Here is a 14,656-nt window from a genome sequence, read left to right as displayed (position 1 = left end):
ATATTTATCTGATTTTGGTATTTATGTAAGTGCTCTATATCATCCTCATGCCCGTAATGTGTTTTAAAATAGTTTCAATATTTTTAGATACTATTATTCGACTAGTACACCAAATAAACATTTTGCAGGATCCTTGGGATTTTAAAGCTCTTTCTCTATCTTGTTTTGTAAAATAATTTTTTGAGGATCACATACATATACATTCATAATAAGATGTTTCATGTTCTTGTACTCTTGTTCTCTTCCAGTGCCATCCATACAGTGCAAATCTAAAAAAACAACATAACAGGTGATTACATGGGCAGTTATACTAGTTACAGCTTACTTTGTATCTAATCTATTATCTAGTATTACTCTATTAGTATCTACCTACATAAAACTATCTTTGAAATCTAAATTTTTGATATCAATATCAACCTTAATACTTAAAAAATAAATAATAATGTGGAAGTTACACGTACCTACCTAAAAGTTTTTGAATTGCAATTTTATCAACTGGAAAAGACTGCAACATAATGAGTTTGAAATTATGACACGCCACAATATTTATTGTTTGAATTTACATGTAAATAAAATAATAATAATAATCCTAATCACTTGTAAAAGTAAGGTTAAGATTTTTGACTTGAGAAAACAGAACTGTCAAATTTAAAACCAAACTGCTATAAAATTTTAAAATTCCCGCTAAAAGGAATCTGGCAACATTGCCGTCGTTTGCTGGACATTTAATCTCTCCCAGCAAACGACGGCAATGTTGCCAGATTCCTTTTAGCGGGAATTTTAAAATTTTATAGCAGTTTGGTTTTAAATTTGACAGTTCTGTTTTCTCAAGACAAAAATCTTAACCTTACTTTTACAAGTGATTAAGATTATTTTATTTACATGTAAATTGAAACAATAAATATTGTGCTTTGTCATAATTTAAAACTCATTATGTTGAAGTCTTTTCCAGTTGATAAAATTGCAATTCAAAAACTTTTAGGTAGGTATGTGTAACTTCCACATTATTATTTATTTTTTAAGTATTAAGGTTGATGTTGATATCAAAAATTTAGATTTCAAAGATAGTTTTATGTAGGTAGATACTAATAGAGTAATCTAAATACAGTGGAACCCCGATAAGTCGGCCCCCGATAACCCGAAAATCCGGCTAACCCGGATCGATTTTCATCAGATAAACATTTTGATTTTCAATATTTTGTATTTTTCAATTTAATTGTGGCTTATTTCCCATCAAAATAGTTAATTATCAGACAAACCTTTCAACAATAAAAATGTATGTAATATAATATTTGAGAGATAATGTGTATGTGGGTAATTTGAACTATACGATATTAAAAATGACTCATAGCACACGCCGCCGAAACAACAGCCACCTGTCTGTAGTATCTATTCCTTTTTATTTCAAACTGTCAGCATTGTTTAGCAAAGACTATTTAAAAAATTCTTTTAAAAACAATGGTCTTTAGTTTTCACTGCTCTAATAATAACATTACATCATTGTAACTGTATTGTGTGTCTTGTATTGTTCGCTTCCATTTGCTTACGTTTGTGTTTGGTGTTTTTTTAGTAATTTTAATGAGTAGGTACTGTGCATATTTATAAATATATTTCATGTTATTTCAATTCTAACGGAGTTTATCTGTAAGTATACCGTATTTTATTAATTTTTACCATATTCTCCGGCTATCTCGGATTTTCGATAACCCGGATCAGTCGCGGTCCCGATTAATCCGAGTTATCGAGGTTCCACTGTACTAATAAACTAGATAATAGATTAGATACAAAGTAAGCTGTAAGTAGTATAACTGCCCATGTAATCACCTGTTATGTTGTTTTTTTTTAGATTTGTACTGTATGGATGGCACAGGAAGAGAACAAGAGTACAAGAACATGAAACATCTTATTATGAATGTATATGTATGTGATCCTCAAAAAATTATTTTTCAAAACAAGATAGAGAATGAGCTTTAAAATCCCAAGGATCCTGCAAAATGTCTATTTGGTGTACTAGTCGAATAATAGTATCTAAAAATAATGAAACTGTTTTAAAACACATTATGGGCATGAGGATGATATAGAGCACTTACATAAATACCAAAATCAGATAAATATCTCTTCAAAGTTTATTTTGAGACTTTCTTCAAAAATGTAAGTAAAATATTTGCATATCGACGGCGGAAAGGCAAAACTTCGTAACTGAAAAAATTTTATAACATGAGTTACTTCAGTTTTCGCTTTAGAATAAGTGTATCGGCAGCTATTAAACAGCGATTACAGCTGGGAAAGTTTCCGGAAGGCTTCCAAAAGGCTTTCCCAGCTCTAAAAGCTGTTTAATAGGTGCTGATACACTTATTCTAAAGCGAAAACCGAAGTAACTCATTTTATACAATTTTTTCAGTTATGAGGTCCTGCCTTTCCGCCGTCGATATACACAATATAATTTAAAACAAGAATGTTACCACTAAACCACTTTTTAAATATTAAGGCAGGTTGACATTACTAGTGAATAACGAATGTGGCTCACGCTTACGTATTTTGCCCCTGCTATTGTTAGATATTTTATTATCTATTTTCAAACTCGAGCAGTACATTTGTATCTATGCATTGCATAAATACAAATGTACTGCTTGGGTTTGAAAATAGATAATAAAATATCTAACAATAGCACGGGCAAAATATGTAAGCGTGAGCCATTGCATAAATACAAATGTACTGCTTGGGTTTGAAAATAGATAATAAAATATCTAACAATAGCATGGGCAAAATACGTAAGCGTGAGCCACGTTCGTTATTCACTAGTAATGTCAACCCGCCTATACTCATGAATATTTACTACAGTTTACAATTTCAAACTAGTGTTTGATTCTCCTATACCTATATTTTACTTTTTTAGTAAACTTCAGACTGTCCAGGATAGCATAATAGCATAGGAGGCAAATTAAAAAGAATTAATTTACTTACAAGAAGAGATATCACAAACATTAAACTCTCTTATGGCATTGATTTGAAAGATGGGTATATGTACAATGATGATGCAACCAGTGTTTATTTTTGGGTTGAATGCTTACAGATTATTTATTTTTTCCAATATTATTTTACAAACAACAGGGCATACTAATGGATATTCATTCTGAATTTAACATTTATGATTTTTGTCTTATTTTCCTTAATACTGTGCCAAAAGGAAATGTTAATTAAGTTTGGCAAATCCTTTATCGCAATCGATGGAACTCATGGGCTCAATTCCTATGACTTTGAACTTATGACAGTATTAGTAAAAGATGAATTTGGGAATGGATTTTGTACTGCTTTCTTATTTTCAAATAGAAAAGATACCTACTTTAATTTACCAATTTTTTTAAATACATGTCTGTGTTGGTATTATATGTATAGTCAAATGTTTTCATATGACACCTTTTACAATGCCTCGTCAAATGTAATGGGTATTGCTCCTAATAGACTGTTAAGTGCCTGGCACATAGATAGAGCATGGTAAGTAAATCTTAATAAAATATCTGATTCTGAAAAAAATCCTATTATATATACAAGATGTATTAATGATGGTTTAGAGAGTATTAATAGCTTTTTGGGTAGACTCCTAAGTGATGCAGATACATACAATTTTAGTAAGTATTTCCAGTAGAACTACTGCAATAACATCCGACAATGGGCCTATTGTTATAGGAAGGGGTTGTGGAATTAATACCAATATGACCATTCAAAATTTTCATAAAATTTTGGATAAAAGGGTATCCATTAGTTGTTATCAGTTAAGTTTAAAACTTGGCACTCATGGAGAGCTATACTCTATACCATAATATATAATAGGTATATCTCATAATATTACATCTCATATTGTTCACTCCAGAAGTAATGAGTGAGCAATATGAGATATAACATAATATAGTATAAGTCTCTGTGCATGACCAGATTAACATGTTTGGTACCCATCTCGAACAAGCTCTACTTGGCTGGTACCACATACTTAAATCATTTATTTAGTTACACAGTACTACTCACATAACTTATGTGTCGTCAGTACCTTCCGTAAAACCTTCGTGATGCTACCCATACTTCATGGCCACTGAATGTGTTAAAGCTTGTTAATGTAGGAGAGTTATACTGAAATATATATCTTATATTATATTGCCTTAAATAGAAAAAATATCTTATTTAAATTGTATCCATGTAAGTTTTGATTTAATGAAATAAACCTTTTAATCAAAAAAGTGTTGTTTACTTGTGTACACCCAGCAATATCCTGATCATAGATAAATAATATAGTATTACCGGATCCTGATATGCAGACGCCAATAGGGCTTTTCATCGATTGTCATTTGTTTCGAGCTTCTGTCATGAGTCACATAATATTAATGTATCTACGTCATACGTCTTTGGTTTGTATCATTGGTATATACCAATAACGTACGACGTAGATATATTAATATTATGTGACACATGACAGAAGCTCGAAACAAATGACTGTGAATGAAATGCCCTATTGAATAGGGCTTTTTCATCGATTGTCATTTGTTTCGAGCTTTGGTCAAGCGTCACATAATATTAATATATCTACGTCATACGTCTTTAGTTTGTATCATTGGCAATATCAATAACATAGATATATTAATATTAGACAACACATGGCAGAAGCTCGAAACAAATGACTGAGTGAAAAGCCCTATATCATGTAAATACAAGTCATAGAGATGTCTTTCTACGGTTAAAATTTCACAGCCTAAGGACATCATTTATGTAACTTCTTAAGCCGTCACAAAATGACTGCAATAAGAAAATAGAATTTATTAACTCGCCTCGCCCCCAGGCAAAGTAAAGGTGCTAGGCCACTAAGAATGTTTTTTCAATTTTTTTTATTTTGCGGCTTTAGCACTTAGCTATTTAGCCAGATACATGATGAGAATTAATACTATTATAATACATATTAAAACTAATTCAAATTACTAGTAATTTTATTAATATTCTGAATAATTATGTAACCACTTAATACTAAAATAAAAAAGTGTCCATCTATACTATCCCAACACATTTTCACCTTTGAAATCGTAAATTTCCATTCCCATTAAAAAATAATTTGTACTGTATAAGTATATTTCTTTTGAGCTTCATTTTTTTTTTCAAAATACTGCAACATGACTTTTAAATTATGACACAGTACAATACTTGTTTCAATATTTACATGTAAATAAAATAATCCTAATTACTTGTAAAAGTAAGGTTATAAATTTAAGAATACAGAACTCTCTCTTAAAACCAAAGTGGCATTAGACTAATTTTAAAATTCCCGCTAAAACGAAAAAGGTAAATCTGGCAACAGTGCCGTCGTTTGCTGGACATTTAATCTCTCCCCTGTAAAAGATGAAAGTTGGTCATCTCTTATGTTACGTTACGTTTCTCTTACGTTCCGTCAGGCGCTTGCGTTCATCTATAAACACGAGTACACAAAATTCGGTGTTGATCTTTTCCAGTGCGTCTCCGTTGCGTCTACGTCTACGCTACGTCAAACTATAAATCCAACTTTAATTTAAAAACTGAATAACATTTTTTACAAAATTTTGGAATATGTTTGTAGAACAATTTTAACAGCTGTTTTTAATATAGATTTCAATCCTCTACAAATAGTCTCTCATGTCTTTTGATGTAAAATATTTATTACTACAACTTTCAACTACCGTCTACCGCTATGAATTTTTTTTGTTTACGAAAGGTGGCGATTATCTTCCCTCTTTCCCTGGCTATTGCTCTCATTCTGACCACATTAAATCCCTTCATTTGTATTTAAATACGTCAGAACTCTCTTTTTCATTAAAAGAAGTACTGGTTTTAGTCTTTGCTTTTGGCATATTCTATTTTGTAGGTTTTAGAACTGCGCCATGATGTGTATCACTTAATGACAATGACAAAAAGACAGATTAAAACCAGTACTTCTTTAAATGAAGAAGAGAGTTCTGACGTATTTAAATACAAAAAAGTATTTAAATTTGGAAATACTGCCCCATCAACCCAGTTAAAAAAATATGAGGTCCATTTCCCCGATTTAAGTTGATATAGGCAACTCAAATTACACGGCCTGTCAAAGTTTCCACCACCTTGTCTGTCTCTCTCTAGGACCTCTCTCTTGTATCGTGGCTGCATTAGTTGTCTTTGTGCCTATTCCATCCGTATAGGGCTTTTCATCGATTGTCATTTGTTTCGAGCTTCTGTCATGAGTCACATAATATTAATGTATCTACGTCATACGTCTGGCTTGTATCATTGGTATATACCAATAACGTATGACGTAGATATATTAATATTATGTGACACATGACAGAAGCTCGAAACAAATGACTGTGAATGAAATGCCCTATTGACAGTTCATTGGTAATCTAAAGACTACAGTAAAATGCAGACTGCCTACGTTTGTTACCGACCAATCACAGCAAACGTAAGCTAGTGACACAGAACACAACGGTCACAAAGTAGTGAAATATCAAGAAATACCTAAAATAGTGACAGTCTTGTGACAGTAGTGTCATGTTAATGCATTTTGTGTGGTTATGACTTTTGTGTTTGGCGGTTTCAGGGATGCCAGGTCTAGGGAATTTTCCCCAGAAATGGGGAAAATTTATAAACTTTGGGGACTGGGGAAAAACTTTTTTAAAATGACTAATATCTGGGGAAATCCAACTGGCTAAAATATGTTATTACATTTAGTAAAAGATAGTTATTTTAGAAAGTCCAGTAATTATGTGAATATTAAATGTTTTACAACGACAAGATCGTGGTGACTGATTCCACATATAGGCCACTCTCAATACAGTTTGATGAATTGTGACTACCGCGAACAATGATATTCCCTGGGGTTCCCCAAACAAAACCGTTCTTTAACAGTTACGAGTATGCGCAGTAACGAAAAATGTGTAACTGCGCATAAATTTTCGTTATTGCGCATGCGCCTAACGATTTGATAACGGTTTTGTATCGAGTTGGAAAAAACCTTATAAATCTGGGGAATTCTGTTGAAAATCTGGCAACTTTTAAAACACAATTTGGGGAAATAAATTTTTTGGGCCTGGCAACGCTGGGCGGTTTTTAACTTTAAGACCAAATTTTCTTTGGTCTGGCGGTTATTTTCAGGGTTGCCAGGTCAGTTTTGATGTCTTCAGTAGTTTTGATTTCAAAAAATCAGTAGCCATCAGTAGATTTTTTAAGCCATTTATAATACAGTAAAACCTGTGTTAATGGCCACCTCTTAAAATCGGCCACTTCTACTAACGGACAGTTTTTAAATAACGGACAGTTTTTAAATAACGGCCAGTTTAAAATTCTCCAAACTAATTATATTATGTAGATTCGCTTATTTATGAACTGGTATCTACTATCTACTTCTTCTTTACGTGCCATCTCCGCGACGAAGGTTGGCAATCATCATTGTTATTCTCACTTTCGACACTACAGCCCGAAAGAGTTCAGTTGAGCTGCATTCAAACCATTCTCTGAGATTTCTCAGCCAGGACATTTTTCTCCTACCTATGCTGAGCCTTCCTTGAATCTTTCCCTGCATAATTAATTTTAGGAGTTCATATCTGTCACCACGTGTTATATGACCCAAGTATTGAAGTTTTCTTATTTTGATGGAATCCAGTATCTCCCTGCTGTTCTGTATTCTCCTTAGTACTTTCTCATTGGTTATTCTGTCTGTCCAGGAGATTCTCAGCATTCTTCGATACGTTCCACATCTCAAATGCTTCCAATCTATTCTATTTATAGGTCTGGATCCCGCGTATGAAAAAAAAAGTTGATTAATAGCAAGTTGAAAATTTGTTAATAGCTTAAGGGTGTCTAGTCGGATAAACTTTGATATATGGGAAAACTGGAACAGAGGCAGTTTTAATTGTGGAACAGGTTAAAAATTTGAAACGCTCATGCAAAAATCAGACTGCTATTTATCACCAAACGGGCGTTTTAATGAGTGGAACATGTAGAATATGTCATATGACAGGAATTATGACAGGTGATAAATAGCAGTCTGATTTCTGCATGAAAGTTTAATCTCTGTTCGGAGAGTTTGTCTATTCTGTCGGACAAAATAAATGTGCCGTTTTCGTGGTCTGACCGTTTCAAATTTTTAACCTGTTCCACAGTTAAAACTGCCCCTGTTCCAGTGTTCCCATATATCAAAGTTTATCCGACTAGACACCCTTAAGCTATTAACAAATTTTCAGCTTGCTATTAATCAACGTTTTTTTCATACGCGGGATCCAGACCAGGTATCTACGGTCACCTTTATATTACGGACGCAGCCAAGTAATCTCGTATTTTTAAAGCCTTCACAGACATTTACATACTATGTATATTTATTTATTTGGTCTTTTATATTAGAGTGAGCGCGTAAAAGTTAGAATAAAATAATTTTGAACATTTATTGCTAATAAACATTTATTGCTTCAAACATTAAGATAATTATTTATACAGGGTACAAAAAAATTATTGAATTAAATTAATTGACACAAAAAGGAGAATGTAGGTATGTCGTATGTCATTTACTTAATTCAAAATACATTTTTACTATTGCCAGAAAACATCAAAAAATATTTATTTGCTCAGGGCCGGCGATAACGGGCCTGCAAGGGATGCACTGCAGGCGGGCGCCCCTTTTTGGGGGGCGCCAAAATGAGTTTTTTTGTGCTGGTGTTATACAAAATACTAATTAAAAAAAAAACCTAAAAGGGCGCCTAAACTAGTTTTGCAGGCGGGCGTCTCAAGGCCCCGTCTCACCATCAAATAATTGACAGTTATTTGATCAAACTTGACAGTTAGTGACACAAACTATAGGGCTTTTCATCGATTGTCATTTGTTTCGAGCTTCTGTCATGTGTCACAGAATATTAATATATCTACGTCATACGTCTGTGGTTTGTATTATTGTATATACCAATAACGTATTTCGTAGATATATTAATATTATGTGACACATGACAGAAGCTCGAAACAAATGACTGTGAATGAAAAGCCCTATACATACTAACTGTCACTTTGTGTCACTAACTGTCAAGTTTGATCAAATAACTGTCAATTATTTGATGGTGAGACGGGGCCTTCATACCCTAGCGCCGGGACTGTATTTGCTAAATAAATAGTTTTTCTGCACGCTCTGAACTTTTTGGAAATTGGAAACAGAATAAGTACAAAGTACTAAAGACAAAAATTACCCATTTTTTTTACCAAAAAATAAAGCACCTATCTATTCATCAGATACTCATAAATCACCTCATAAATTATATCGAGGCGTCGCAATACCGGATGGGTTTGGTTGTATGAGTAGTCCTAAATTGGAAACACGTGACACATTTTTCTCTCTCAACGCAAGAGTCCCTTTGTTATCTAAAGGCTGTATGACACTATACATTTTCTTGTATCATTTCTAATATCGTTTCTGATATGTCAAAAAAATGCATAGTGTCATACATAGATACAAGAAACGATATCAGAAACGATACAAGAATTTGTGTCAGGCACAGATTATTGTACAAGAACTGCGCCAATTTCTGCGCAAAGAGCAAAAACGTAAAACCTGCTGGTAAAACATCTAAAATGTCATAATTACTTACTCATAATGGCGGCTGAAATGAAAATGGGATAATGTATTGATGAATTTATTTGTGTTTTTGTAGGTATTATTTATAAATCTTTTATTGATACTTAATATATACCGTTTGGTATGGACTACTGTTCTACTAATAACCATATATTTAGCTCCTAGTAAAGTTCAAACTATAAATTTAGGTTTCATGGTGCATAATTTTTTAATAGACGAAAATACAATAGTTCCTAATTTGGATCAAACTGAAGATAATTCTAATGCAAATATTTTAGCACAAATATCAAAACAAAATAAAAACACAAATAATCAACCTCAGTCAACGTAAAATTCTGGTTAACATTAAAATGTTAATTATATAAAAGTTTATAAATTTTATAAAATATTTAAAATCAGCTGTGTCTGTAGATGCAGTACTACCATAACGTGACACAGGGTGACAAACAAAATTTCGACCAATCACGTGCCGAATTTCATACAATTTTCGATACAAGAACTTGCATAGTGTCATACAGGGCACAAATGTACGTACAAGAAATGATACAAGAAAATGTATACAAGAAACGATATCAGAAACAATATTAGAAATGATACAAGAAAATGCATAGTGTCATACAGCCTTTAAGGCTAGCCACAGTAGCCACTTGACATCATTATTGATGACCATGACAAATTCTAAACATCCCATATACCGACTATTTTTAGAAATTTAGGTAAAGTGAAACCAAAGAAGATTAACACGTTGTTGGATGTTGGGTTTTAAATTTTTTAGATTTGTTAGTAGAAGTTTTCAGTAGCTCGGTAAATTTGAGTTCAAATCAGTAGGTTTTATACAGTGATCAGTAGATCAGTAGATTGGAGTTCAAATCAGTAGTTCTACTGAAAAATCAGTAGACCTGGTAACCCTGGTTATTTTCCAACTTAACACCAATTATACATACATACACATACAGAATTTCAATTTTAGCTTTTTTCATTTCTATTTTTGTTTTTAATTTGTTCAATCGTTTTAAAAATCTGTTCGTTAGAACACCTAATTTAATTACCCAAGACTTTTTAGTAATTATGGATTCTACCTACCCATCTACTTCAACCAGTCCTACTTCAACAAATTCTCTTCCAGGAGCCTGCCATCTTTGCAGCAAAATATTTAAAAATGTGGAATTACGAAATCGTCATATCAAAAGAATACACAAAACAGATGTTCCGCCTAGGACTAACAACAAAATGAATCAAAATCACATTATTTGTCCGTTATGTGATCAAGAAACTAATTTTGAAAGTCATGAGAAATTACGAAAACATCTCCAGGACTGCCACCAGGTGAGTATTGAACTAATAACTTTTGAATTTTCTAGCAAACAAGAATATGAGACATGGAAAGATATGCAGAAAATTGAGACAAGTTATGCATGTAGTAAAACAAAGCGTGGAAAGGAACATAAGATAATGTACTATGATTGCAATAGAAGTGACTTACATGGTAAGAGCAATACTTTGTTACTTGCAATAATTAAAACTTATAGGTATTTTGTTACTTGCAATAATTAAAACTTATACTGATCTATCTTTAGGATATAAGCCCAACTATAAAATTAGGACAGAGAAAGCTGGTGGATCAATTAGAATAAAAGGAGTGTGCCCTTCCAGACTGGCTTGCAAACTGAGAGACCAAGGACAAGTTTCTGTCAGTTATTGGAAAACGCATGTTGGACATAAAGAAGAATTAAGAACAATGCATCTGTCAAAAGCAGAAGAAAAAACGGTTGTAGAAAAATTAATGGCTGGGGTGCCACCCACTAGAATTTTAAAAGATTCAAGAAAATTGGAAGTACCACAATTAGATAGACTTGCTGTAATAACAAGTCAGGATCTCAGAAATTTGACCAAAAAGTATAATATACACAAGAAACGAGATCAAAATGATATGATAGCAGCAGCCCTAAAGGTTCAGGAATGGAATGCTAACAACAAGAATTATGCTTTCTTATTCAAGAAGGAAGGTAAACACCATTTTTTGTTTTTTTCAACATTATAAATAATTGTACTCCAATTTGACTTGTGTGAATTGTTATCCTTGCATGGTTCATATAACACACCTTGCTCTTAAGTAGAATTAACAACATTTATGCCTTGATACGAAATAGCAATAAACATTTTTAAAATAATATAATGTGCTAAGTTTTAGTTATTAACTTTTTACATTAAATCTAATTTTGTTATGGACATAGTGATGGTATATGGGGTAAATTTAGTGGTTGAATTGTTACCTTTGCCTCCCTCAAGTAATAAATCTCCCACTTGTCAGAAATCAATAACTTTCACCCCTTAAATAACTAAAGTCCATTCATTTTACAAATTCCCAACTGTAAACAAACGCACATGGAAGCTAAACAGGGTCGTCCTGAAGTATTTCTTAAAAACCAACATGCTACCTACAATTTGAATTTGCAGACTGACCAGTTTGGACCTGTAAAATGAGAATCCGCCTTTTTTAGGGCAATAAATTACATTTAACAGCCTCTTGACGAATGAGAGGATGAATAGTAACTTTGTTTATAGTTAGGAATTTGATATTTGAATGTGGTTTAGTTTTAAATTTTACCCATATATTTTTGTATTTTGGTGGTTAGCATGTTAGATCACGTAAGCACTGATGATGATCAGTCATCCGGTTGAAAACTAGTTCTGTGATGTAGCCCTTTTTTGGGATTTTAACAAATTTACCTTTTATAAAGGATTTTAGTCATTTTTAGTTTTAAATTGTCCTTTTATTATCATCATTGCTACTTTTTGGGTCTTGGCCTATTTAAGAGTAAGTACTTCTTTCTTTATCTGTTCCCAATATCTAATCTTTGGTCCATTAGTTGTGTTTAACTGGCATTTATTCCTTTATTTTCATCTTTTTCTGTCCTTTCCACATGTCCCTTCTACCTCGAGTCATCCTTTTATCTGTTGTTCAATGTTCTTTTGTATTCTTTTTTTTTTTTGTTTTATCTTCAAGCCCTCTATATGCTACCTTTCATATTTGGACCCTATTTCTTTGTTGGTATTTATATTCTGGCTCTTATTATACTTTCTACCATATGCTAATCTGAACATTTTTTGCCCCTCTTTGAATTAATAATCACATGATCTATCATATTGTGGTTCAGTAGGTACTGTAACTAGGTAACTCCAAATTTTTGGGGTTTTTATCAAAGTTATCTACTTTAAAAAATATCTTTCTGGTGCTATTTAATTTCTACAATAAAATAATTATTTCTGAAGTAAAATAGTGAATTTAATAGGAAATTTATATTGTTATATTTGCAATGCTATAAGTAATAAGTAGATAACAATGAACTGTAACCAAGCTTAAAAGATAGAAGTAATATTACCTATTTAAATATTCAATAAAATTTCAGTCTCTTACCATTTATCTTGAATTATCTGTTAAATATAATATGCCGGGATGCTTTTAATTTTGTTGAAGACTACGATTAGGCCTGGATCCCGCATACCAAAAACAAAGTTTATTAATAGCAAGCTGAAAATTTGTTAATAGCTTAACGGCATCTAGTCACACAAACTTTGAGGTACAGGAATACTGGAATAGGGGGAAGTTTTAATTGTGGTACAGATTACAGGTTTCAAACGTCCCATGTATTTTGTTGGACAGAACTTGATTTGTTACCCTTTCATTAAACTTTCATGCAAAAATCAGACAGCTATTTTTTTTGCAACCTGCTAGTTTTCATTATCATAAAATTGTCAGGATAACATGTTTCACAATTAAAATCACGTCCCACAATTAAAACTTCCCCTGTTCCCATACATCAAGGTTTGTTCGACTAGACACTGTTAAGCTATTAACAAATTTTCATCTTGCTATTAATCAACTTTTTTTGTACACGGGATACAAGCTTATCAATTTTGAATGAACTAAAAATTTGGTGGTTTATTTTTATTAGGAGAAGATCATGATATATTGAGAAAAGAAGATTTTGCGGTAGGGTTTATGAATGCGGTGATGGAAGAGAAACTACTAGAATTCCCGAACATAATTTGTGTCGATGGGACACATGGGACAAATAAAAAAGGACTGGATTTGACGATTTTGCTGGTGAAAGACGATAGAAATGCTGGATTCCCTGTTGCGTTCCTTCTGTCAAATAGATTGGACCAACAAATTCAAGAAGTTTTTTTAGGTATGTATTATACAGTGTGTCTGTGTAACTTGGAATCATAAGGGAAACTTTTTTAATATCAATTTTACGAAAAAAAAGTTATTATTCATAAAGTGCTCTGCATAGTCTAAAACCTAAGATGCAACCATCAGATATCAAATTTTATCAATAATATACGAGGATGTTCAAAAATATGGATTTTGCTCATGAGTAAAGTGTCTTTAAAATTTTACAATATCGAAAAGTGTTATTAAGAAAAGTTGTTTGTAATTAAAATTTATGTTATAATATGCATTTACACTCTTCTAATTGAAAAAAAAAATTGAAAATTTTCCTCAAATTACGGATATGCAACATTAATTTTTATTTAAAATAACTCCGATATTGTTAATTTTGCGACAAAAAGTTATTCTTTATAAAAATGTCTGAATAGTCAAAAACTAAGATGCAATCATAAGATATAAATTTTTTTCAATTTTATAAGAGGTATGTCAAAAAATATAAATTTCGCTCAAGAGTAAAATACCTTTATAGTTCACAATATTTCCACTAAAAGGATGTAATTGCATATTAAAACATAGTTTTCACTTCTAAAAAACTTTTTATAATAACAAATTTCAATATTGTGAAAAATAAAGATACTTTACTCTTCAGCGAAATTCATATTTTTTGACATACCTCATATAAAATTGACAAAATTTAATATGTTATAATTGTATCTTGGTTGCTAAATATAATGCGAACTATAAGGAATAACTTTTTTTTCGCAAAATTAATAATAATGGAGCTGTCATAAATAAAAATGATGTTGGTTGTCCGTGATTTGAGCAAAATTTTCAAAAAATTTTTTTTCAATTAGAAGAGTGTAAATGCAGATTATAAC

At 32.0% G+C, this 14,656-nt stretch overlaps 1 protein-coding gene and 1 long non-coding RNA gene across 3 annotated transcripts in view; both read left to right on the top strand.

Annotated features, from left to right (window-relative positions):
- The window catches only part of LOC126884387 (uncharacterized), a 48,366-nt gene that overhangs the window by 31,828 nt on the left and 1,882 nt on the right, over window positions 1-14,656 (top strand). Inside the window, exons 2-4 of the mRNA XM_050650304.1 lie at window positions 10,728-11,087; window positions 11,179-11,607; window positions 13,558-13,794. Coding sequence (XP_050506261.1) covers window positions 10,728-11,087; window positions 11,179-11,607; window positions 13,558-13,794 — 1,026 coding nt within the window. The remainder of the gene's footprint in view (window positions 1-10,727; window positions 11,088-11,178; window positions 11,608-13,557; window positions 13,795-14,656) is intronic.
- On the top strand, window positions 818-3,352 carry LOC126884405 (uncharacterized). Of its 2 annotated transcripts, none has more exons than XR_007698011.1 (3): window positions 818-982; window positions 1,847-2,151; window positions 2,897-3,352. It is a non-coding gene; the product is annotated as an uncharacterized LOC126884405 (long non-coding RNA). The 2 variants fall into 2 exon arrangements; XR_007698012.1 differs by having other exon boundaries at window positions 836-986.

The sequence above is a fragment of the Diabrotica virgifera genome, chromosome 5, assembly GCF_917563875.1.
Source record: "Diabrotica virgifera virgifera chromosome 5, PGI_DIABVI_V3a".
NCBI lineage: Eukaryota > Metazoa > Arthropoda > Insecta > Coleoptera > Chrysomelidae > Diabrotica > Diabrotica virgifera.
This window is presented reverse-complemented; position numbering and strand designations above follow the sequence as displayed.